The 24,925-nt window shown below is 34.9% G+C and overlaps 1 protein-coding gene across 1 annotated transcript in view; it reads right to left on the bottom strand.

The window, feature by feature from the left end:
* Positions 1 to 5,571: 5,571 nt before the first annotated feature.
* The window catches only part of ZNF804A (zinc finger protein 804A), a gene marked incomplete at both ends in the record, with an annotated part of 317,011 nt that continues 297,657 nt past the window's right edge, over positions 5,572 to 24,925 (bottom strand). Inside the window, 2 exons of the mRNA XM_079924122.1 lie at positions 5,572 to 8,809; positions 11,145 to 11,275. Coding sequence (XP_079780248.1) covers positions 5,572 to 8,809; positions 11,145 to 11,275 — 3,369 coding nt within the window. The remainder of the gene's footprint in view (positions 8,810 to 11,144; positions 11,276 to 24,925) is intronic.

The following is a 24,925-nucleotide window of genomic DNA, read 5'->3' as shown; positions in this document are numbered from 1 at the left end:
AGTAAAATATGTAAATAATATATTCAAAATATTACCACAAAAATGTAAAAAAATTAAAAATAATTCAGTTACTTAAAAATAAGATTTTAGGAGATTAAAAGAAAAGAAAAACCTTGTTATGCTCAGAGTTTTCTACCAGGAGCTTCCGGTTCAAGTAGATTCCATATCCTATGTTCCCAAGCATTGGAAGCTCAGGGCAGGTGCTAGTCTGTAAGATGCCTCTGAGAATAAATAAAAGGCTATTGCTCTAGGCATTTGGCTTAGTGAGCAATGGTGTCTTTGAGCAAAGGAAAAATAGTCGCTTTCTCTGTACCAATGTAGCCTATGCTGGGTCTGGGGGAGGGGGACACAATCCACAGGGCTGCCAGTTGGTGAGCTAGATTTCAATCATACTCAGTAACTCAGAACAAATTGCATAGCATTTTACTGCAGGCTTTAAATCAACACTTGAACCTCAACTGATAATATACGTAAGCTTTAAGCCTTTATCATCTTATTTGTGAGAGAAAGTAAACAACTTATTGGAAAGCATCCCTGGTGGCAACTTTCACTCCCAAGGACAGTGCCTTAGCTAGGCAAATAAATGGAGGGAAAAAAAAATAGAAACAAGACTGAGAAATGGAGAATACAGTAGTGTGGGAAAAAAAGACATTGGTGAATATAAATCAATACATAATGAAAGAGCAAACTTTGGATAGCTAAACATAAGATTTTGCATGTCTGCCTCTTTTACTGGACTTGAATATCTGAGTAGTAGGTGTGTTCTGTTCATTCATTTATCCCAATATCTAGTTTAATGTCAGACACATAATATGCTAATGTTTGGTGACAAGTACTAATGGAAACATGAAAAATAGGTGATAGATAGATAGATAGACAGATAGACAGATGATAGATAGGAGCTTGTGCTTTTCTCCAAGGGCAGGGGAAAGGGTTCAAATCATGCTTTGATGATTGATTGCTCACTAAGCTCTATTTTATTTTATTTTTTATAAATTTATTTATTTATTTATTTTTGGCTGTGTTGGGTCTTTGTTGCTGCACATGGGCTTTCTCTAGTTATGGTGAGCAGGGGTTGCTCTTCGTTGTGGTGCGTGGGCTTCTCATTGCAGTGGCTTCTCTTGTTGCAGAGCATGGGCTCTAGGTGCACGGGCTTCAGTAGTTGTGGCTCATGGGCTCAGTAGTTGTGGCTTGCAGGCTCTAGAGCACAGGCTCAGTAGTTGTGGTGCACGGGCTTAGTTACTCCATGGCATGTGAGATCATCCCGGACCAGGGCTCAAACCCGTGTCCCCTGCATTGACAGGTGGATTCTTAACCACTGTGCCACTAGGGAAGTCCCCCACTGAGTTCTATTTTAAATAATTCATAATACCATTAAAAAATAAGTTATTCATGCTAAATGGTGTTTTGAAGCCCTAATTATTTTGGAAAATTATATATTTTTTCAGACTGATTTAGAACAAGTTTGGAGTAAAAATGGTTAACAGTTCTGGAACTTTGGAATACAATCTGCATAGTTTTTAATTACATTTTCCCAACTCATTCTATCTTCTCATTTAACAAACTTATTGAGTGTTTACTATGCATCAAATGCTACTTTGACTCAAGGAGCTCTTAATTTAGTGAATTTGAAGAACAGACCATATATTCAACACAGAGAATACTTCATAACAATATTTGAGCACAGTATTCCAGGTGAAAATAGAGGACAGGAAGCTAACATCTGGAGGCGGAGGGAATTTGGGTAAGAATTCCTAAAAAAAACCGACTTGACATTAGTTGAATTGTGACTCATTAGTAGTTAGTCAAGTGAAGAAACATAGGGAGGAAAGCATTGCAGGATAACAGAACATGCTCACACAAACTTGAAGATGATTGTAAGTAGATTAGAGTGATTGGCCTAGAGGAATTCTGGAATGGATGGTCCTGACTAGGGAGGCTGGCATCTACTTCACCATAGATTTTCCATGACTTGCTAAGAACTTTGATGTTTATCTTGACAATAATTGAGTACCCATAATAGATTTTAAAGTAGAGGAGTGTCATAATAAGGTTACATTTAAAAAATGGAGCCCTGGCAGCAGTGGGGAGGATAGAGTGTATGAATTGGAAATTGGGAAAAGTGACATTAATTTATAACAGCAACTCAGCAATTCAGATTATGAACTACTAGGACTAGAACTATATAGAGTATACTGGTGAGAAATATCTGAGAAAAACTTAAGGAAATGGAGCCAAATGGGTTCATTGATTAATTTTTATGTGGGCATAATACCCTGGCTTCTGACTTGGAACAGTTTTTAAATTTTTTTTTGTTATTATAATGATATTCACAGAGCTTTGAAACAAAGGACAAATAATAGGTTTCAGTGGTACCTATAAAGAAAGATCACAGATTTGAGTTTTGGGTTCAAAATACATAGCAGATATCTAGATTGAGATGTCCTGTGGACAGTTTATACAGGGCTTCAACACATGAAAGGACTTGGATATACATGTATATGAGAGAGAGACGGTGGGGGGGGGGGGGAGAGAGAGAGAGAGAAGTTGAAGTAGTAGTAGATGAGTTTCCTTGTTTCCTTCCTGTCATCCAATGTGAGTTCCTTTGTTACTTGGCTACAGTAGTTACTTGTTACTTTCTACATTCAGGTTTTATTCTATATTCCAAACCACTCAGATTTACAATAACAAATCTATAGCAATGCCTATAACTAGCAGACCAGAGATGGTGGGTAAGAGATAGTGTTAGAACCATTTAAATTCCCCAATTATATAGAATGTATAATAATTTACATCTGGATGGGACTGGGATTTTAGCTCCAGGATTTATGGACAAGCCATTGGCCGTCCCCAAACCTACTTCCAGTGTATGACTGCTACACTGGCCTGACTCCTGCTGCCACTAATATGAGCTTGACTGGTGGTCCTCTGACAGCCTCATTGCTTGGTGAGTCCACCCTGACTTACCTGTCTAATTGCTCTGCTTATCATTGATCTTCAGCCCATTGGCCTGATTCCCTTGATTCTGGAGTTGGTGTTATCAAAATAGATGAACAAGTGCGTCATCATACATTGATTTTGAGTCCCGAACTTATAACAGATGCCCAGACTATGTGAGCAATATCTTACCAAAGATATCAAGTATTTAAATGAATTGTTTGTAATAAAAATGGCTTCGACATACTCAGCTAACTTTCTTTTCTTGTCCAGCCACTGGTATCCACAAAAACCAATCAATTTATCTACCAAGTTGAGTTTCAATTACTCTTAGGTGAGAACTTTCCTCCTCAAACTTTCTAGAAATTTCTATTATATAGTTACTAAGCAAGTATATTCTGCTACAACTAAAAAGTTAAGCATACCTAAATGCATTATTTTAACAAAAATAAATGTAGGAGAGCAACAGAATTGAAGACAAAATAAAAGTAATGATAGCATGGAGAAAGAAGCAGAGGATACACACAAATGATGTATACAGTGAAATTAAGAAGGAAAAGATCAGGAGAAAAAGGAATTAAAGAATAAAAAGAAGAGGTAAGAGGTGAACATGTGGGATGATAGCCAGAAGATGACAAAAAAAGAGGGAAAATCTGCATATTTTAAAGTGAAACACTTGGTTTGATTTTAAACAGCAGAAACAATCCTGCTCTGATATTAAAAACAAACTGGAAAAAAAAAAAAACTGGGTCAGCATTCCTCAGTAGATATTCCCATCTATATTATCTTCAAAGATAGTTTCAAATATTTTGCTTGGGGAAAAATCACCCATTCCAATTCTAGTTACCATTTTTGGAACATGTTATCTTAGTGTTTGAAATAAAATTTCTTCTTTTATTATTTTTTCTTCTTATTTGTCAATCATGCAGTCTTTCACAACCGTTTTTCAGGAAAACCTTTAAATCAATGATTATTATGGCACATAATCAAGAAAGTATACAACATAGATTTTTCCCCTATTACTCTACTTACAATAGAATTCAATATATTATTCTGCTATGGGAATATATGCTTATGCTCAATATTTTTAGGGAAACCCAGTTCTTACAGTAAGCTTATGAAAAAGTATTTCTTCAATACAGCATCACTTAAAAGTTGCTCTTCCTTTAGAAGGACTCAGTTGGCCTCTCTTTTGCTTGGATTCATTGCTAGGCTACCATAATCCATTATCATTTGCACATGGTGAGTTGAATCCTCTCCACCAGGCATGCAGACTTTGTCTTAACCAGTGGCATGGACTGAGGCAGGTACACATTAGAAACTCTTGTGGGAAGTGTGATGTTCCCTAGTTTTCTATTAAATAATTATATTCTTTAGTACACATAGAAGCAGCACTTGAGTGAACAAGAATGCAGTGGTCATTAAAAATATAGCAGAATCTGGAAGGGTGATATGGATGGAGACTTTCTAATTGTTCCTGCGTGATTTGGAAATATGATAGAAACATGACTACCAGAAAGATTTGCAGAAGGAACAGTTATTTATTCACTCTCTTTCCCACTTCCAGATTCTCAATTAAGAGTATATCCAGATTGTATTTATGCCATTCTTCCCAAGATGTTATATAATGGTTAGTGATTAATTAAACCTATTCCTTAATCCATGCCAACATTCTTATATATGTATATTCTCCGCAACAATTGAAAATAAACACAATACATTTGATAATTTTGACATACAAAAATGTTATAAGAACTTATATTGGTTACTTGCTATTTCTTACCTACTAGTACTGTTTAATAGTTCCCGGAACGACACTAAATACTTTGCACGTTTTGTAGTTATTCGCCCCCCCCCCCCCACTGCACCAAATGCTAACATTACTTTAACAAGAATTTCCATGGTTTATTATCTAGAGGGCCAAGTGTTCATGAAACATAGTAAACTTTGAGTATAAGCAACATTATGACAAACAGAAAAGCAAACGGACTTAAACTTATTCTGAAAGATAGTATTACAGTTTAAGTATTGACAGAGCGCCAAAGATATTTTGCTGATCCTCTGAGGTTCAGAGATGCCAATAAACAGAAGAAACAATATAAATTCAAAATCTATTGTTACTATACAGTCTCAAAATAGTGAAAACCAACTAAAAACAAGGGTTTGATTTACTTAAATATTTAACAAAAATTTATTGCAAGAGAGATTTTTTCACTGAATTTACAGTTTCAAGGAACATGGTACAAAACATAGTGCCATCAGCTTTGTCTAAACATTAAATAGGTGCAAATACACAAAGGTTAAAAAAAAACAAAGAGCATACTTTACAACATAAATTACAGTACTATAAATATATTTTATATACATTATACATACTCTTAAGACATCATTTTAATATACAGCATATATTATATTGATTTTCAAACTATTCAGTGCCTTACTAATATTATATATCAGAAACTTAAGAATTTATTTGCATCATTACACTTACAGTAAATGATTTCATATCAATGAGGCCATATTTTGCCTAGTTTATTTCCACCATTTAAATAGGCAATTATCCACTTAGATGAGCATTAACATGTAGAGCAATAGTTTTCACATGAATATTTTCTTTCCCTTTCATAGTGATGACTAGAAGAGGGGCTGCAGCGGGATGACCGATGGGTGGGGGGACAGCAGTGAAGGAAAGAGTGCATGGGGTAAAGGTGAGAAAGCCAGATGGCTAGGATGAAGAACTGAAGCTGGAATGATTGGCATCTGAGGAGAAGCAACAAAAGTTGGCTGATTCCCAGGACAAAGCCTTGGTCCTACTTGTCCTACTGAGATCTGAGGTAACGATGTTCTGGTGAGAGCTGGGACTTGGGACAGAAACTGTTGGTGTGGTTGAAGCACTTTAAAGGTTCCTGCAGCTGCAGCTGCTGCTGCGGCTGCAGCAGCTGCTGCATGCTGCTGCAAAACAGTATGGTGGATAGCGGTTACAGAGGTAGAACACAAGGGCTGCTGCAAAGGCAAAGGCTGCAGAGGTGTGCTAGGGGGTGGGAGGGAACCTGGAGGAAAAGTGAATTTGACCTTGTTGGCCAGCATGCTCGGCGGAATGATGTGCTGGTAGACTTCACATGGTAGATTTTTGAACTTGTCATGGTTTTCTATTGGAATCAATAATGCTTGTTCTGGTAAAGCTAACGGAGCCAGGATCTGCTCCGTTGTTACAAAGGTATGGCCACTGACATGTGCTTCTTTGAATGGTAATGGTGGTTGTGCATTAAGGATTCCTGAATTAAAACACAGCCACTCAGTTGATGCCTCATTCATCTTTCCTTGTGGAAGGGCCTCAGCCAGTTCATAATGACAAAGGTATGATTTAGGTTGTGACTGTCTAAAGTTCCTTTCAATACTAGGCATCTTGAAAGGAATTTGCTTCTCATTAATATTTGTATTTTCACTTCTTTCTTTGTGTTCAAGCAAGGTACTGTCCATTTCTTCTTTTGTTGGGGCACTAGCTATGTAGACTGAAGTGGTGGGTTTATTGGAAATCTCTGACAGTTCACCAGAAGTGGTCTCCATTATGACCTGTTCAGTTTCACCATTGGTTTCAGAAGGAAGGGGACTGTTAGCGGGCAAAGACAGTTTATTTTCTACTTGGTCCATTTGTTCTGAGTTCCTTTTGACATTTGCAGTTTCTTGTGGTTTTATTTCCTCTTTTCTGTCTTCACTTATTATTTCATCCGGGTGATGTAAGAAAGAATTACCTTTCCTGGGATAATCTGTCTTCTCTTTGAGTTCCAAAGCTTCAAAACCGGTGTGGAATCTACTTTTTCTCCTCCATTTCCTTTTAGGTTTACAAGGAGCAGAAGCATGGGGTGGCCTCAAAAATTCTTCTGGTAGATAATTCTGTTGATCTAAACTTTCATCTGAAGAATAAGAATATGAATGTTGTCTACGTTTTTGATGGCATCTTTCTGATTCATTAATGAGAGAATTATAACCTCTTTTAACTGCCTGGTTCTGACTCATGCATTTCATTTCATTTTGAAGAACTAGGCATCTGTGATCTTGACTACAGCTGGACGTTTTGGCTTTCCAACTACAGTAAGTTCTGGAGTATGTTAAATTATGTTTCACAGAATGTATCATTGTTGAATTGGATTGTCCATTTAAAACAACTGAGCTCTTTTTACAGTGGTTTTTAGAACTGATAATATTCTTATTGTATTCAGTGTTCTGGGTTTTACACAATTCTTCATTTTCACTTAAGTATATGGATGCTGATTTGGGCCTTTTATCAGGTAATTGCTGTGAGTCTAATAATTGCTCTGTAGCTAAATACTGTTTTTCTGAAATTGTTTCCAGTAGATTTTTCCTAGTTTTATCAGTGTAACTATTTTCTCTTTCCATTTTGAAATACGTTTCTGATTCTTTGGTTTTCTTTCCATAATTATGGTGACATAACTTTCTTCGTTTTTTCTTTCTTCCACTTTTATGGAACCAGAGTTCGTTAGTATCTTTCAATCTTATTTTGTTGTATTTGCCACCAAGAACATCCTGTTTTATCTGATTTTTAGTAAAAGTATATTTTTTTGTTTTTCTGATCCTACAGGAAATATTTTTATACCTCTGACTCATACTCTCATTTTTTCCAGAATCACAGCTATTGGAGAGCGTATCATCAGCAAAAAGAGGAGTGACTTGGGTATATCCATTTCTGCTACCTCCAATTTCATGATCAGTAAGTCCTGTCACAGATGCGTCCTTGCAATCTAAAACTGGTCTCTTGCAAATGTCTTCTCCCTTCTGATGAGAAGAAAGATCATTTAAGGGCAGCTTATTTTTATCTAGATTGTTGTTTAATTTAGTGGACTTGAAGTCAAAACAGAGAGGATTACAGCTATAGGAAACTGATGGTTGAGTAGTTGTGTAAATCAGCATTTCTGATGGCCACTGAAGAACTGTGGATCCATCTTTGTTAAGTACGGGTACAAATGGCTCACATGGTCTTTTATATAAATCCATTTTTTTATGTAGGGTTATATTATCCTCTTCAGAATTTAAAGGGGCCAACATGTCAGGGCTGTGATTTTTATATTCAGCTTCAGTCGTGGGTGCATCATTGTCCTTAACTCTTTCTTCTATGGTAGCTTGCAAAGACAAACAGTCATTAGCCATATCAAGAACTATGGATTTATTTCCTAGCAAGTCAGAAGTGTTACCACTTACAGGTATGTCTTCATTAATAATAACATCTTCCAGTGGAATTTGATCTGCTAAAGGGACTGAATTTTGACAATTATCTGCAACAGATGATGAAGGGAGTTGAAACTGGCAAAATGGAGGTAATAGTAATGTATCTTTTTCACTAGAAACTTCTTTCATCTCTTGAGTTTGAGCAGTTTCTTTGTCAGTGCACCTTCCTTCTGGTGGATGCAAAGAATTAGCTTTCTCCTCAGAACTCAAAAGCACATCTGTTGGTGAAGAGAGTTGAAGATGACAAGCACTGGGGACAAATCTACTTTTTCTGCTAAATCCTTTTTCCACAGAGGCATCATCATTGTATTCAGAGAAGGCTGCAGCTGAGGACTCCAGCTTCACGGATGCTTTCTTTGGAAATGCAAAAGAAAAGCCAATTTTGTGTCTGTGAATCCCCTGGGCTTGATCTCCAAGTTGGCTCTTTTTGGCGGTATAACTTTTCACGCTTTCTGGATCTGTAGCAACAGTGGTAACACCTTTAGCATTCTCTTGGCTATGAATCAAAGTACATTTGAAATCTTCCTGGTTATTAACTGAATCCACAACAACTCTTTGGGAAATTTCATTACAATTTTCTCTCACAGTAACAGTTGTTGACTTGAACATAGGACCACTTCCAGGAGCACTACAAAAAGAAACAAAAGTGTGTTTTCATAAAGGACACTTGAGGAAAAATACTCAAACACTTACAACTTAGAAATGTCAGCATAAGATTTTTTTCAGGTTTTAAAATCTTTGTAAGATAATTACTTTCATGTAGTGCAATTGCCTTCCATAGAACTACAGTTTAATTTAGTTATTGGATATTGTTTGGGATAACTTGGAGATGATGTCTTGAAGTTACTTTTATAGCTATTAACAGCAACGGTCAAAGACATTTCTATGCTCTCAGCCAGTGTTTCCAGACCAAGAATTTTTTTACCCCCATGGCCTCTTCAGTGACATTTTAGAATACGGAACTCTCTAAAATAAAATTACTTTTAATTCACAAATACTCAACACCATTGATCCTATATGGAGAATATGAAGGAAGTTAAAGAAAAACTCTCAGTCATGATGTAAGCAGGGCTGGGAATTCAGTTCAACAATTCAATTCAACCAGTGTTCACTGAGCATCTACCACAGGCCAGGTGATATGCTCAATGAGAGCTCTGAGTCTTTTGGAATGGCTGTTCTTAATATTTAAAAATTATCCTGAAGTTATCCATTACATAATTATATAGAGTAAATATAGGAAAAGACTATACTTAACGATGTGGTTTCCATTTATTTGGAATTACAGTATACCATAAATAGTGAGCTCTTATTAAAAGAATGATACTGTCCAGCACATAAACAAAGAACTACCTAAGTATCATCTTTACCCGAAAAGAATTATGCTATGCAGAATTTTCCATGCTTTTCTAAAAAGTTAGTTTCTCAGAAGTTATAAATTGTCCAAATTTTTTTAATCGAATAATTTCTTCAATATCTAACACAGTGGACTGTTTTATTACCTTGTTTGGTATTAAGAAGCAACACTACTTAATTTACACCTCATTAGAGGCACCAGATTACTGGGAAAATCATGTGTCTGGGGAGCAGTGTAATGTGAAATATTTATGTATGCTAAGAAAAGTAATTTAGATAAGAAGTTTTGCTTCTTTTGTACATATCTTATTATCAGCTCTACTTCTCTTAATATATTAGACTTTACATTTACAAATGAATTAAATTACACAGGTCCGAGATAATATGAAATGTAAACTTGCACTTATATAATTTTTCATTTTTTACTACACAGAATAAAACTATCTGGTTGGTATAATTCAACAGAGGTTATGTTTGATATTAACAGTTCACTATAGGATTCAAGATATATTTGAATTTTATTTTGACTTTTCTAAAGCTGACATCTCAAACAATGTTTTGTTTGGTTTTTTTTTTGTGGGTTTTTTTTTTGTGGGTTTTTTTTTTGTTTGTTTGTTTTTTGTTTTTTTGTGGTACGCGGGCCTCTCACTGTTGTGGCCTCTCCCGTTGCGGAGCACACCGGACGCGCAGGCTCAGCGGCCATGGCTCACGGGCGCAGCCGCTCCGCGGCATGTCGGATCCTCCCGGACCGGGGCACGAACTCGTGTCCCCTGCATCGGCAGGCGGACTCCCAACCACTGCGCCACCAGGGAAGCCCTCAAACAATGTTTTGATATGTCAATATCCCCTAACATTATTCTGTATAAAATAAATTTGGCATAAAATAGCTTTGTTTTAAACAATAATCAGAGAGGCCTATTTAATGGCGGGGGGGGTACCCTAAGGGTGGCTGTCTTTTCATAACATTGCCCTGGCCTGAATTTTTAAGTTCTGATTTATAACCTTATAGCTGCTCTCTGTTAGAAGCAGGTCAAAGTGTAAGAGTTGTAAAGTTTTAATAGTCCAGTTAGAGTTCATTCACAGTGAAACTAATTTCAACCTACCTCTGACATGCATAGGGCCTTCCTGACCTTTATATATTAAGAATACATATGGAGCAAGGAACCTCTCTTTTTCACTCCATATGTGTTCTAAAGATCATTGCAAATAAAAGTTCTCCAAATTTTCAATGAAAAAATAAGTTCCTCCTAAAACTCCATTTATAACAAAGTCTACGAGGTGGTGCTTTGGTCTCTTCTTCAATCAAATGCTTTGAATTTCACCAAGAAATAGAATAGCATTCAACTAAGATAGCTTAAAGAGAAGAATAATGTAAAATTAATTTTTTTACAAACTAAAATTATAGTAATTTGGCTTTTTATTGAAATGTGTATTAAACAGGTGTTTGCATAAAACTCAAATTCAATTTACTGTTTACTGCCCACAGAAAGCCATGAAAATGTGAGCATCTTATTCTGGGTACAGAAATAGATAGATTTGTGCCCTTTATTCAGTTCCTTTTTTGTTGTTGTCATGTTTTAAGAAAACTTAACATTTTACTGTAGACTCACCATACAGTTTCCTTTCTTAGCTCGGCCAGCTTGTGCAGGCGTTGGAGTGCCTTTTCCTGTTTTCTTTCATCTTTCCTGGATTTAGATGCTACATTTCGAGCAAATTCCCTTTGTTTTAGTTCTTTGAGTCTCTATTAAAAAATACAAAAGTAATTAACAGTATTTAGGTCTATGGCAATGTCAAAGTTACTATTGTTGTTGTTGGAATTTTCCAGTACATCATCTTTGATCTCATCTAAGGAAAACACAGCATTTGTGACCATCCACTGCTAAGAAAATATTTTCTTGCACTTTTGGCTTGTAAAAAATGCCAAAACATGTTATTACACTGTATCAAAAGATACACCTATACCCTGGTAAATTGGAAAGGAAAAATTTCTTCTTTACTTATTATTTCCTGCCAAGTTTCTCTGCCTAATTTAGACGAAGTGTTGGAGTCTTACAAACCCCTAATTTTTAAATAAATTCAATTAAGCTTGTGTATTTCAGTTATATATAATAAATTCCATCATATTTTGATGTGCTCTATATTAGAAAGGTGTCTGATCCTTTTCATATTTTTTAAGAGTAAATGTCTTATGTTAATCCATAAGGCAAATACCTTCTACTAATGTGATTTAAAATAATCCCTCCCCTCAAATACCAGGCATATTTCCCAAGTAATTCAAGATCTGGGAAGAAAATTAAGTGTCTTTGTGTAAATTCTTTTTATATTGAGCATATGTTTCTTCTGTATCAAAGGAGCTCAGTTTGGGGGCTGAAGGCCAGAAAAAGAACATGTCAACTTGAGTAGAATTGATAAATAGCCATGTATGTAGCATGATTTAAGATACCCCAAAGTGGTCCCATGCCCCAAATATTTTCACTATAGTCTTTCACAGAGACAGTATATAGTCATTAAAAATGATTAAAGTACTGTTTGCTTCTCATGGAGCTCATGTTGTTATGCAATCGTGATACATCAGTCTTAGAATAGGGCTTTACGAGAATAAAACATATACTAATCACATTTTTATGAAGTGGTTGAACAAAATCTTAATAAATGCCTTATGTATATACACTGATGTATGCCAGGGTCTTAGAACAATGCCTGATCTATAAAAGACCTACTCAGTAAATATTTGTTGATTTACGTAGAATCACTTAGATCCTCCAAATTAAGTATTTTCCTACTTCAAAAATAGTTATGCTAGGGAATTCCCTGGTGGTCCAGTGGTTAGGACTCTATGCTTTCACTGCCAAGGGCTCGGGTTCAATATCTGGTCAGGGAACTAAGATCCCACAAGCTGTGCAGTGCGGCCAAAAAAAAAAGTCATGCTAATGAAATAATATTAGATTCTTGGTCAACCTAGATTGTGTCTGCTCAATTTCTCCTACATAGAACCATAACTTAAACTTCAAATAATCTCTAATACTTTAATTAATGGGATTTATATAAGGTATATATACATATATATGCCTATATATGTATGAGATTACTCTAGAATATTTATTTTAACATAGCACAAAGATATTTTGAGATCATTTACATTGACATATTTGTGAAAGAGTTTATTTAGAGTTGAATTTAAATAAAAGATAACCCACGTCATAAATAGCTAAATTGTACTAGTATTTCATAGAAAGTAAAATTTTGACATATATCATTGCATCATAACAAATGTAGCTACAATTTTATAATACATATTAAATTATTTGTTATTAAAAATATGTAGAATTAGAGATACTATGGCAAGAAAGTTTTAATTCTAGATTTTAAATATTCATAGTCTTGGTCATCTGTATTTCCTAAAATCTTGAAGTCATATCAAGACTCATTCAACAATTTATTGATCACCAGCAATGGTCATTCTGGTAAATGGCTGGGATAGTTTTCAAAGAGTAAAGAAAATGTTTTTACTTTTATCTGGTGTGTGTCTCTGTGTCTGTGACTATATGTGTGGGCAAGTGTGTGTGAGTGTATGTTTATATGCATTTTACAGAAATAGGGAGAAAAGACACTCAGGAAGAGATAATGGCAATCAGTGGTTGAGGTATTCTTATTGTGCCATACGAGGACAGAACAGGGGTGCCCCAACAATCCCCAGGCAGGCTACCTGGGGAAAGTCACATCTGATCTGGGTCTTAAAGGATATAAAAGAGCATGAAGAAGAAGGGTTGGATGTTGGAAGTGAGAGGATATTTGGGGGAAAAGAAAACCCTTTTGTATAAACATAGAAATAAAAGCATGCATACTCTAAAAGAAAAATACACGATGTAAAGAAGGATGGCTAGAGCAGAGTGTATTTGTGGAAGTAAGGAGAATTGATGAATTATGGGGTCCAACCAAATCATGGGGAACCCTGTCTATCATATGACTAAATGTGACTGTAGGAAACATTGAAGGAGTTAAACAATGCAGTGCCACAGTAGGACTTTTATTTTATTAAGATTCTTTTGGCATCAGTATGCATGAAACTTTGCCATAGAACAAGATTAAAGACAAAGCAACCAATAAATAGAATATCACAATGAACCAGGTAAGAAACAATAAAAGCCTTTTCTAAGGGAGTTGCAGTGGAGAGGAAAAGTAAAATTAGTGATTTATTGGATGCGCATAATTGAGTGACCTAAAGGATATGCATTACCTTTACTGAGAAATACCACCTGCCACTGTAAGAAACAGATATTCAATCAAGAGAGGGTTTGGGTTAGGAGGAGGATGCTAACAGAGGATTTGAAAGAAAGTAGAAGATTAGTTCTCTAAAATAAACATTTAAACGAATCAAAGTGCCAAGTAAAATAAAGCAAGAAAGTTGCAATACCAATAAAGTAACTAACATTCAAAGATTTTTTAAAAATTCTATTTATAAATAGTGATATTTTAAGAAGCAGACATAATTTATTTTCCTACTAGATTCTTTGGGTAACTGGAGACAACAATCAAGAAAGAGAGACTTGACTATTTTTAATAAAATTTTTAGAATAAATGTTAATTTCTATTATATAAATATGCATATATATGCAAGTTAAAAGTACAGTGCTTCTAACAAAAAGCTAAGCTTTTCTAAAGCAAGTATATGAAACGCCAAGAATTTCACTATTTACTGTTTCAAATTAACCATTATGATTTGACCTAATCCATTTCCACTGACATAATAGTTAAAAAGCAAGGAGTCTGTCAATTATCAAATGCCAGTAGTGTTGTATTATCTGTGATATAACCGGGTGATTGATATGGCTGGAATCGGCCCCTAAATGATGATTTAGGGAACTGTGTACATTTATTTATTTTTTTTTAATTTTATTGGAGTATAGTCAACTTACAATGTTGTGTTAGTTTCAGGTATACAGCAAAGTGAAGAATGCAAATGTTGTTTTAGTCTTGTAGAGGTTGTCAAGGAGCACCAAACTACATTCAAGTGTTCCTATTGATCTCAATCTCCCTCTATGTACACATAATTTTCTTATCTCAGTGACAGACTTCCGGATACCAAGGTAAATAAACTTGACTAACATTTAGGGACTATTTAGTTGCAGAGGTTATAAGCCTGGTCAAATACTCTGGTCAGTTTTAGGATAACATTTATCAGTCTTTATATACTTTCTTGCATTTTTCTGCAGAAAGATAAAGTCCTACATCATATTTTATATCAAGTAGAGTAATTTTGAAAGGCAAAAAATAGAAACCAAGTAAATTCTTTTGAGAATGCAAAATGGAAAGAAAACTTAAGTTCCACACAAATGAATATACAAGATAATACCTGTGAGGCTTATGGAAATATCAATGCTATTTCAAAAGCTTCCTCAACAATTTACTGAGAATCACTCAAAAGAAATCCTTAGTGATAAATGTCAAGATAAGAATGACAGTCAGCAAGAATTAGAAAATTAAAAGTATGTTAAAAGGAAATTGTGTGGCCTAGCTACTGCATTACAAAACAAATTATAATGTACGCTCACATATAATTCAATGTACACTTTGAAAATATGCGATAGGGAATGAAAAAACAAAGAATCAATATTATTTGGTTATGATACCATTTCAGAGGGTCTACTCTACTTTCCCACTGATTTACTTCTCTTAGTCTATAGAGAAACAGAATGTCACAAGGGCAACACAGGTCATTAACGCTCAGATATGGTCTCAGGAAAACCCATTGAGTTGGATGGTTGGGAAAGTTATAATGATCCTAGCCTCAGGTTAATGGTGGTGTTAAGACAGTGGCAAAGGTTTATTCAATGTGAGAAAGAGAGAGAGAGAAAAAGAGAGAGAGAGAGAAAGATACCATTTAAACAACACATCAGTTTGTGTTTAAACAATTTAGGTAAATTACATTGTTTTACAATTGCAAACAAAACTTTTATGAACATTCTTATATCTATATATTGTACACCTGTCTAGTCTAATTACACCCAAAAGGCAGGTTCCTACAAGAAAAACTGCTAGAATAAAAGATAAACATGCACTTTTTTGATGTTTTCCGAACTGCTATTCATAGCTTTATACCATCATTTCACTCTTTGCAACAGTATATTGGGAATATACACAATATTGGGTAGCATCCCTACTAAATTTGTTTAATTGGCAGTCAATACATGATATATCATTAATGTTTTGCCTATAATTCATTTGTTTACTAGGAAGCAGAAATATTTTTACATATATATTGGCCACCTGTATTTCTTCATTTAGAATTAATATTGTTCCTTAAAATTTATTAAGCAATATTATATACATTACTTTGACTCTGAAAATAAGCATGTGAGCAAACAGGTCTAGCATTATCGTCCATACTCAGAGATGACAAAACTGAAGTTAAGCAAGTTTTAGACTTGTTCAGAGTTGCGTACAAGTGGTAGAACCGGACTGGAATCAGGATTTCCAGGAACACTTCCTGTGACTTATCTCCTATATTTACTCTTGTATATGTTATTCAAGCTTTCTAACTCTTTAGGACAGGCTTATTGGGATGTGATACAGATTTTCATTTGTCTTTCAGCCAGTACTCCTTGAGTGTCCATTACTTGTCAGCTGTTATTCTAAGCACAGTTGATATATCTGTGACAAAGGAGGAAAAATCTCTGTTTCATGAAATTTTCACCATAGTTGAGAGAAATGGACATTAAAACATGTAAATAAGTTGTATAGTATAGTAGATAGTGAAAAGTGCTGTGGATGAAATGAACTTAAGCTGAGGGTGCAGGAAGTAAGGGGAGGGATAGCAATTTCAAATAGAGTGATTAGGTAAGTTTTTCTATTAGGCTTATTTTCTATTTCTGTTTAACAAATTACCATAAACTTAGCAGCTTTCAACAGCACACATTATTATCTCACAGTTTCTGTAAGTCAGTATGCCTGTTCTTTGCTCAGTCAAGGTGTTAGCCAGGATGTTTTCTCATCTGGAGGCTTGTCTTGGAAAAAATCATCTCACAAGCTCCCTAAGGTTGTTGGTAGAGTTTATTTCCTTCTGGTTGTAGGATTGAGAGCTGCAGCTTCCTACTGATTGTCAGCCAGGACTACTCTCTGAGTGCCCAATCTGCCAGCAACAGAAATCAACACTGAGCCCCCAGTATGACACCATTCCCAGGTGTGATCAGCCATTGCCTGGTGGCAGGTTGATTACGATGGACAGCTTCCTTGAAAAAAAAAAAAAAAAAAAGGCAGTGTTTTGTTCTTCCTGCAATAGACCTTTACTCTGGATGTGAACTTAACTTCCTTTCATGCAACACTTCTATCAAAACTACAATCTATGGACTTACCCAATGCCATTTCTACCATCATGATACTCCACATTTATGATCATTGTTCTGATCAAGGAACTCACTTCACAGCAAAAAAATAAAAATGTGGAAATGGGCCCATTCTCATGGAATTCACTGGTCTTACCATGTTCTCCATCGTCCTGAAGTAGCTGGTTTGATAGAATGGTAGAATGACCTTTGGAAGACTCAGTTATATCTTCAACTAGGTGGAAATACCTAGCAGGGCTGGAGCAATGTTCTCTAGGAGGCTGTATATGCTCTGAATTAGTGTCCAGTATATGATGCTATTTTTCTCATAACCAGGATTGAAGGGTTCAAACATACAGGGGTGGAAATTGAGGTGGCACCACTCAGTATTACCCCTAGTGGTCCACTAGCAAAATTTTTGCTTTCTGTACCCACAACCGTATGCTTTTCTGAACTAGAAGTCTTAGTTCCAAATTGCAGAACAATTCCACCAGGAGACACATCAAGTATTCCACTGAGTCAGAAGTTATATCTGCTACCTTGCTGCTTTGGGCTTCTTATGCCACTGTATCAACAGGCAATGAAGGGAGGTACTGTGCTAGATGAGATAATTGATTCTGATTACCAAGGAAACAATGAACTGGTAGCCACAGTGGAGGTAAGGAAGATTATGTCTGAAATACAGGAGATCCCTTTGGTGTCTCTTAGAGTTATCATGCCCTGTGATTAAAGTCGATGGAAACACTACACCCAATTCAAGCAGTATTACTAATGGCCCAGACCCCTCAGGAATGAAGGTTTGAGTCACTCCATCATGGAAAGAACCATGACCAGATAAGGTGCTTGCTGAGGGCAAAGGGAATGAGTAGCGGAATAAAGCAGTTATAAATACCAACTATGACCACGACTAGTTATAGAAATGAGAACTGTAATTGTCATGGGTATTTCTTCCTCATTTAATTATGAAAAAAAATATATATATATTTTCTTTCGTCTCTTATTCTCTTATCATATACGATGTGTTGAATTTACATCATAGTATTTAAGTGACAGGATATCAAGGAGAAGAGTGAACATCACTTAACAACTTTGTATCCTTTTCTGGGGAGCAAGTCAGTGCATTTTCAATTGTATACAGGATAGTTGTATCATGTTAGGAAGCATATTGCCTGTTGTTGTCTTTTTCTGGAGATCGAGTATAGTTTAAGGAGATATCTATGCATGGCAAACTGATAAGAGACAGACTTATAATGGTCAACTGTATGTGTCAACTTGCCTAGGCCACAATACCCAGATATTTGGTCAAACACCAGACTACATGTCACTGTAAAGGAATTTTTTAGATGAGACTAATATTTAAATCAGTAGATTTTAGATGCTAATCTCATCTAAGATCATTTTTAGATGAGACTAACATTAAATCAGATGAGTAAGCAGGTTTACTCCTTAAATCCTAGTAAAGCAGATTACTCTCCATAATGTGGGTGGGCCTCATTCAATCTGTTGAAGGCCTTAACAGATGAGACAAGTCCCCCAGGAAAAAAGAATTATACCTCCAGACAGCCTTTGGACTTGAGACTGCAACATCAACTCTTTCTTGGGTTTCCAAACTGGCAGTCTGCCCTGCAGATTTTGGACTTGTCAGCTCCTACAATGTGTGAGCCAATTCTTGAAAACAAGTCAACAGATAGAGCGATAGACAGATAAATAGATAAATAAATATTCTATTATCTCTGTTTCTCTGGAGAACTCTGATTAATACAGGTTTTCACCAGAAGATGGGTATCTGGTTATGATGTTTGTGGTGAACAATGCAAATTGCCTTCACATTATCAATTACATCCTTCTAATTCGTTAGTAGAATTCCAGTTTGGGGGGAGGTGGGGCGGGCAGAAAGATATTCAATTAAAATGATAAAAAATTCAGCCTCCCTGTAATAAGAGTGGATATGTGATACAGCCCTCACTAATTGAATTGTAAGCAGGTGCTTCTGAGGAGGATATGTCTACAAAAAAATAAGCCTCATTAAAGAAAAATTCTTTATGTTTTTTTAACCATGTTTTTCATTTCTTACCCATGTGTAATTGGGAGTCTTAGGTGGGAAGCAACCATCTTTCAATCGTAAGGTTGTCAGCTTGGCAGAGAAGGCCTAGATGCTAAAGATAGCAGAGCAAAAAATGAAAAGATCCCCATTCCCAATAGCATCATTGAATTACTGCATTATTCTAGGACTGATTACCTATGTAGTTTGGAAAAAAATAAATAAAAGTCAACTTTATCTGAGTTTACTTTTATTTGCTGCTGAATGTAATCTTGGCTTATATACCTACTTACTAGATGCGTGACTGGATAATTAATATCAAATTCTTAGACCTTTCCTCAGATGAAGATGCTGATGATGTATAAAGTCCCTTCTAGTTTTTGCATCCTAAGATTGATGCTTTCAATGTCATCTTTTAAGATGGAGTTAGTTTTTACTAAATAAAATATGTATTTAGAACATTAATAATAATTACCTTCTTAAATGTTTTCTCTACTACAAGTAAATCCATTACTCCTTTGAATTGGTCCAATACTTCTGTTCCTATTTTCATATATCTTAGTAAGTTAATATGTTACTCACTATTACTGTTTCCACAGGCTAAAAATTTCCTTTAAATTCCCAATAGTTGTTTCTATCAAGAATTGCTTTCAGTGATTTTTGAAAAATCTAAGTATGCTTTCTATCTTACATAGAGCAATACCTTCAAAGAATTACAACTAAATCACCATCTCTATTTCTTGAATCAATTTAACTCTCTTGGAAGACAATATGCACTGGGTTCTATTAGAATGTTAGCAAATATATTTCTTCAGGGAAGGTTGTTATTCAAGTGAATGGTATCACACTTCAATGTGTAATTTCCTTCTAGTCATTATTTAATCAATGGCTTTATGCTGAGTGAATCTGTGGAAGATTCTTTTTTAAATTTCTTTTCCCATTACTATCATGAATGTGTATCATTTGGACTTTTCTCTTGGCAGCTTTAAAAGCATCTAATCTCTTAATGGCATATCAGATCTGAACAATATCTTTCCCCAAGGCCTCTCATTCTTTAGATTCCATTAACTCAAGTTTCTCTTTGTGGACAAAAATCTCATTCTAGTTCTAATATAAAAGTCTTTGCAATCTGTATGTGTTATGTCTAAAACTGATTTTCCAACCATTCAGTTCATTTTCTTAAGTGCTGGATGAGAAGTGTCTCATGCATTTTAAGTGCTCATGAACGCTTCTCAAATTGAATTGGCACAGGATGGCAGTGATTAACTTCCTCATACAATAGGAAGCTTTGAAAGTTTGCTAACAAAAATCTCACTAAGATCTTTGGTATACAGGGAAAGCAATGGAAACTTGAGTCTAAGAAATATTGACACTTTTATTTTAAAAAATATACAAACAACTTGAGTGGCCTAAAGTGAAGAATAGTTAAGAATTATGGTTCAATTTTATAAGAAAATACTATGCAGCTACTACCAATAATGCTAAGAGTTTAAAATATTAGGAATATTGTTGTATTATAATGCTAGTTTTAAAAATAGCATGCTAATAACTTTATAATATAATTAAATGTATCTGCATCTATAGAAATAGACTAAAAATGCTAGAAAATACACAAATGTCAATGAATATTTCTCTTCGTAAGGTAAAAATCAGAAGAATTATACTTTCGTTTTCCATTATATGGTATTTTGCCATTTTTTTCTCACTAGCATGTTTTACTTTGAGAAGAGATTTTTAAATTTCAATTTGAAATATAAAAATTAGATATATTTTAAAACTGAAACAAAAATTACCATTGTATGGCTCTTCCTATCACACATTCATATTTATGGCCTAATAAATAACTAGACTGTTCCAAATACTTCCAAGCTCTCTAAACATGTATAAGTAAATCCTTATAGCCAATACAAAAGGATAAAATAAATCTGGTGAATTTTTTCACACATGATCTTTAACGACATGGAATGATTGTGGGTTGGTTAATATTTTAATCATCTTTTTGGCATAAGTATAGTGGGAAAATAATATATAGGGACAATAGTAGTCAAAGTCTATGAGAAATATAATATCACATTATATAGAAATAGATATATTCTTTTTCTCTCTCAAAATTATCTTTATATATGTAATTATGAATGATTTATCATGTATATGTAATGAAATAATGAGTAATGGGTTAGCAAACATCTTCTCTATAGAGTAATTTAAACTTGGTGTAACTTACAGCTGTTTCTTAGGCATGTAATAAAGATGGAATATTAGTTGTGTTATTAGGCAATTTTGCTTATGATTGAAAATAACTCCTCTTTCGCAAACTGCATTTGGGTTGGGAAGAGTGTGAAGGATTTATTAATACTTGGTGGGAAGCCCTAACTGGTGATTTCCTTGAGTGCAAACTAGGTTTGTCCCTTGCCAGGACCATAGAAGTTATACCCACAGAACATTTTGCAAGATATAATTGCTCCTATTTGTGAGATAAGACAAACTTCTAAGCCACAGTGGCTCCCACATCCATCCATGTGATCTCGTCTCTTGGCAACTAAATTGTAACTTGAAATGCCAAGGGAAAGAGTCCCTGAACTGCTGTGGGAACGTAAGAACTCCTGCTGGAGAGAAAAAAACCTGGTGTGTGATGCTGGCCGATAACTTTCTAAGTGAATTCTAATGTTGAATAATCATTCAGAGATGCACATGTGGCAGGAAGGGCCAAGTCAAGGTATGCTGTGTCCTCTAGGCACTGAGACCAGAGCTGGGCATGGTGATGATGCAGACCTTCATCCTGGAGGCTGCTGGAATTCTGCTTCACACCTTGAGAACATGGAGATCTTGACACAGGCAGCCAAGAGCCAGAAGAGCAAACATAAATGTGATATTTGAGCATTTGGGATGAAATCAGCTTGGGGAGTCTGAAGGAGAGGGATCTATGAAACCAGAAATGAGCACTGGCCACAATTAGATCATCAGAAGAAACATTACAGGAATGTGATGTTGGGAATCTAAAGTTACATGGCTACATGAAGATATCAAATGTTTAGAAACTATTATTGTGTGATGTCAGTGAAAATGACAGAGTAGAGAGTTCCAAGAACCTGACCCTCCATAGAAACAAAAAAATAAGTAAAAATTATCAGAATCAACTTGTCAAAACTCCGGAAAATAACCAACCGTTTATAGCAACCAAGCAATTGCTGAATCAAGGTAAAGATGACTTAAACACAGTAGGAGAGCTTTGTGGCACTTTAATTCACCCTTGTCTTTCCTACCTAACTGGGGAAAAAACAAACTGTCAATCAAGAATACTATAACTGGCAAAACTATATTTCAGAAACAAAGAGTAAAATTAAGATATTACCAAATAAACAGAAGCTAAAGGAATTGTTGCCAGTAGACTTGTCTTATAAGAAATGCTAAAGGGAGCCCTTCAGGCTAAAATTAAAGGACTCTTGAGAGTAACCTGAAGCCATACAAAGAAATAAAGTACACTGGTAAAGGTAACTCCATAGGTAAATATAAAAGTCAGTATTACTGTATTTTACTTTGTAGCTCCTCTTTTACCCCTATGTGATTTAAAACGTAAACGTATCATTATAAATCTATGCATTGTGCATACAATGTACAAAAATGTAATTTATAACAATAACTACATGAAGGGTAAGGCACAAAGGTATATCAGGGCAGAGTTTTCAATACAACAAAAGCTAAGTTTGCAAAAGAATGTCAGACACCCAACACTAATAAAAATTAGTTCAATATGGATCAAAAACTAAATAGAAAAGCTAAATCTACAAAACTCTGAAGGGAATCATAGGGCTAAATCTTCACAACCACAGATTTGGCAATGGTTTTTGCATATGACACCAAAAGCATGAGCAGCAAAAGAAAAAAAATAGATAAATGGGAATTCATTAAAATTAAATAATTGTGTGCATCAGAGTAAGTGAAAAGATAACCTACAGTATAGGATAAAATATCTGCAAATAAAATATCTTATAAGGGTCAAGTATCCAATTATATGTGGAATCTAAAAATACAACAAACTAGTGAATATAACAAAAAAGAAGACTAATAGATATAGAGAACAAATTAGTGGTTACCAGTGGGGAGCAGTGGAGGGGCGATATAGGGTACGGGGAATGGAAGGCACAAACTATTGGGTGTAAGATAGGCTCAAAGATGTATTGTACAACACATATAGCCAATATTTTGTAATAACTGTAAAATTTCAACAACAAAATTTTTAAAATGGACAAAATGTTTGAACAGACATTTCTCCAAAGAAGATATACAAATGGCAAACAAGGACAAGAAAGTATGCTTAGTACAATGAGATGTCATTTCATACTTACTAGGATGGCTAATTTTTTTAAAGGAAAATAACATATGTTGGCAAGGATATGGAGAACTTGGAACTCATGTTAATTGCTGTTGGCAATGTAAAATGGACAGCTGTTATTGAACATAGTTTGGCAGATGCTCAAAAATTAAACATATAACTACCATATAACCTAGCAATTCCATTCCTAGGTATATACCCAAAGTGTTTGAAAACAAATATTCAAACAAATACTTGTACACAAATGAACATAGAAGCACTATTTGCAATAGCCCAAAGATGAAAACAATCCAAGTGTCCATCAATAATAAATGGACAATTTATGGTATATCCATACAATGGAATATTATTCAGCCATGAAAAGGAATGTGCAACATAGATGTACTTCAAAAATATTACGCTAAGTGAAATAAGCCAGACATAAAAGGTCACATATTGTATGATTCCATTTATATGAAATGTTTAGAATAGCAAAATCAGTAGATATAGAAAGCAGAGTGGCTTGGGGTTCGTGTAGGGAGAAATGGGGAGTGACTCTATAAAGGGTATGGGGTCTCTTTCTGGGTGATGAAAATGTTGTGGAGCTAGATAGAGATGGTAGTTTCATAACATTGTGAATGTATTAAATGCCACTGAATGACTCACTTTACTATGGTGAATTTTATGTTATGTGAGTTTCACCTTAAAAAGTAAAATATGCATTGATTTTTCTCATATTTTCTAATATAATCAGCATTTTATCCAAGATTTTCTTTAATTAGTTAAAACAAAATGAGTTAGTTTTGAGACCCTCAAGCAAAATTGCCAGTTGGGAGAATGTAGAAGTATGAGGGGCAAAAGATGTGAGAAAGTAATAATAGACATAAAATAAAAATGGTTTTGGCTTACACATTTAGTTGAACCTGATCTATTTAAAATCATTGACATTAAAACTACTACATTGTTTTCTTTCTCTCTTTTTAATAAATAAGTATTGTGCATTCCAAAGAATTGCTTTTTACTGGCCTATGGCCAGTGTAATTTAAAATGCCTATAATAGTATGTAACCTAATAACTATAGATATTTCTTAGTGGTTTTCAGAAGACTCCTAAGAGCTACAGACATATTTTAGGGACTTTCTTTCCTGCCACTTTGTCCTCAGGAATATGTGGGATATCTCCAGGAGGCTAGATTTTCAGTATTTTTGTGTATTACTATCCCGAATAAAACTGGAATTGAAGGTATATCCAGAAAATTTCCCAAATTCTACACTCCATGGTAATATGTTGACATTAGTTTCCACTAAAAACTTATGTCATTAAAATTAAACCTATAGGAAGACAGTGTTTATAATGGACAAATTATGAATTTGGGAACACTTCAAGAGATGAAATTTGACTCCACCATTTGCTGTCCGTGTGACCTTTAGTGATCCTTCCCCCATTTGTAAAATGGGGAAGAAAACAATGATTTAAAGCACATATACTTCCTTCTACTCAGTAAATATCGGTTTCTTTCTCTTCCTTATTCTAACCCAAAAGTTAAAAGGTAGAAGCTTATGTATTGTATACACATCCCACTTGAGAGGGAATTCACTGACTCAGAGGCTACTTTATCTTGTAAGCCTAGACAAAAAAACCTCTTTTTCAAAAATGCTAATTAATCAAGAGGCATAATTGTGTAAAGAAATAAATATCAGAAACATTTTGATTTAA

The sequence above is a fragment of the Stenella coeruleoalba genome, assembly GCF_951394435.1.
Source record: "Stenella coeruleoalba genome assembly, chromosome: 6".
Classification (NCBI taxonomy): domain Eukaryota; kingdom Metazoa; phylum Chordata; class Mammalia; order Artiodactyla; family Delphinidae; genus Stenella; species Stenella coeruleoalba.
This window is presented reverse-complemented; position numbering and strand designations above follow the sequence as displayed.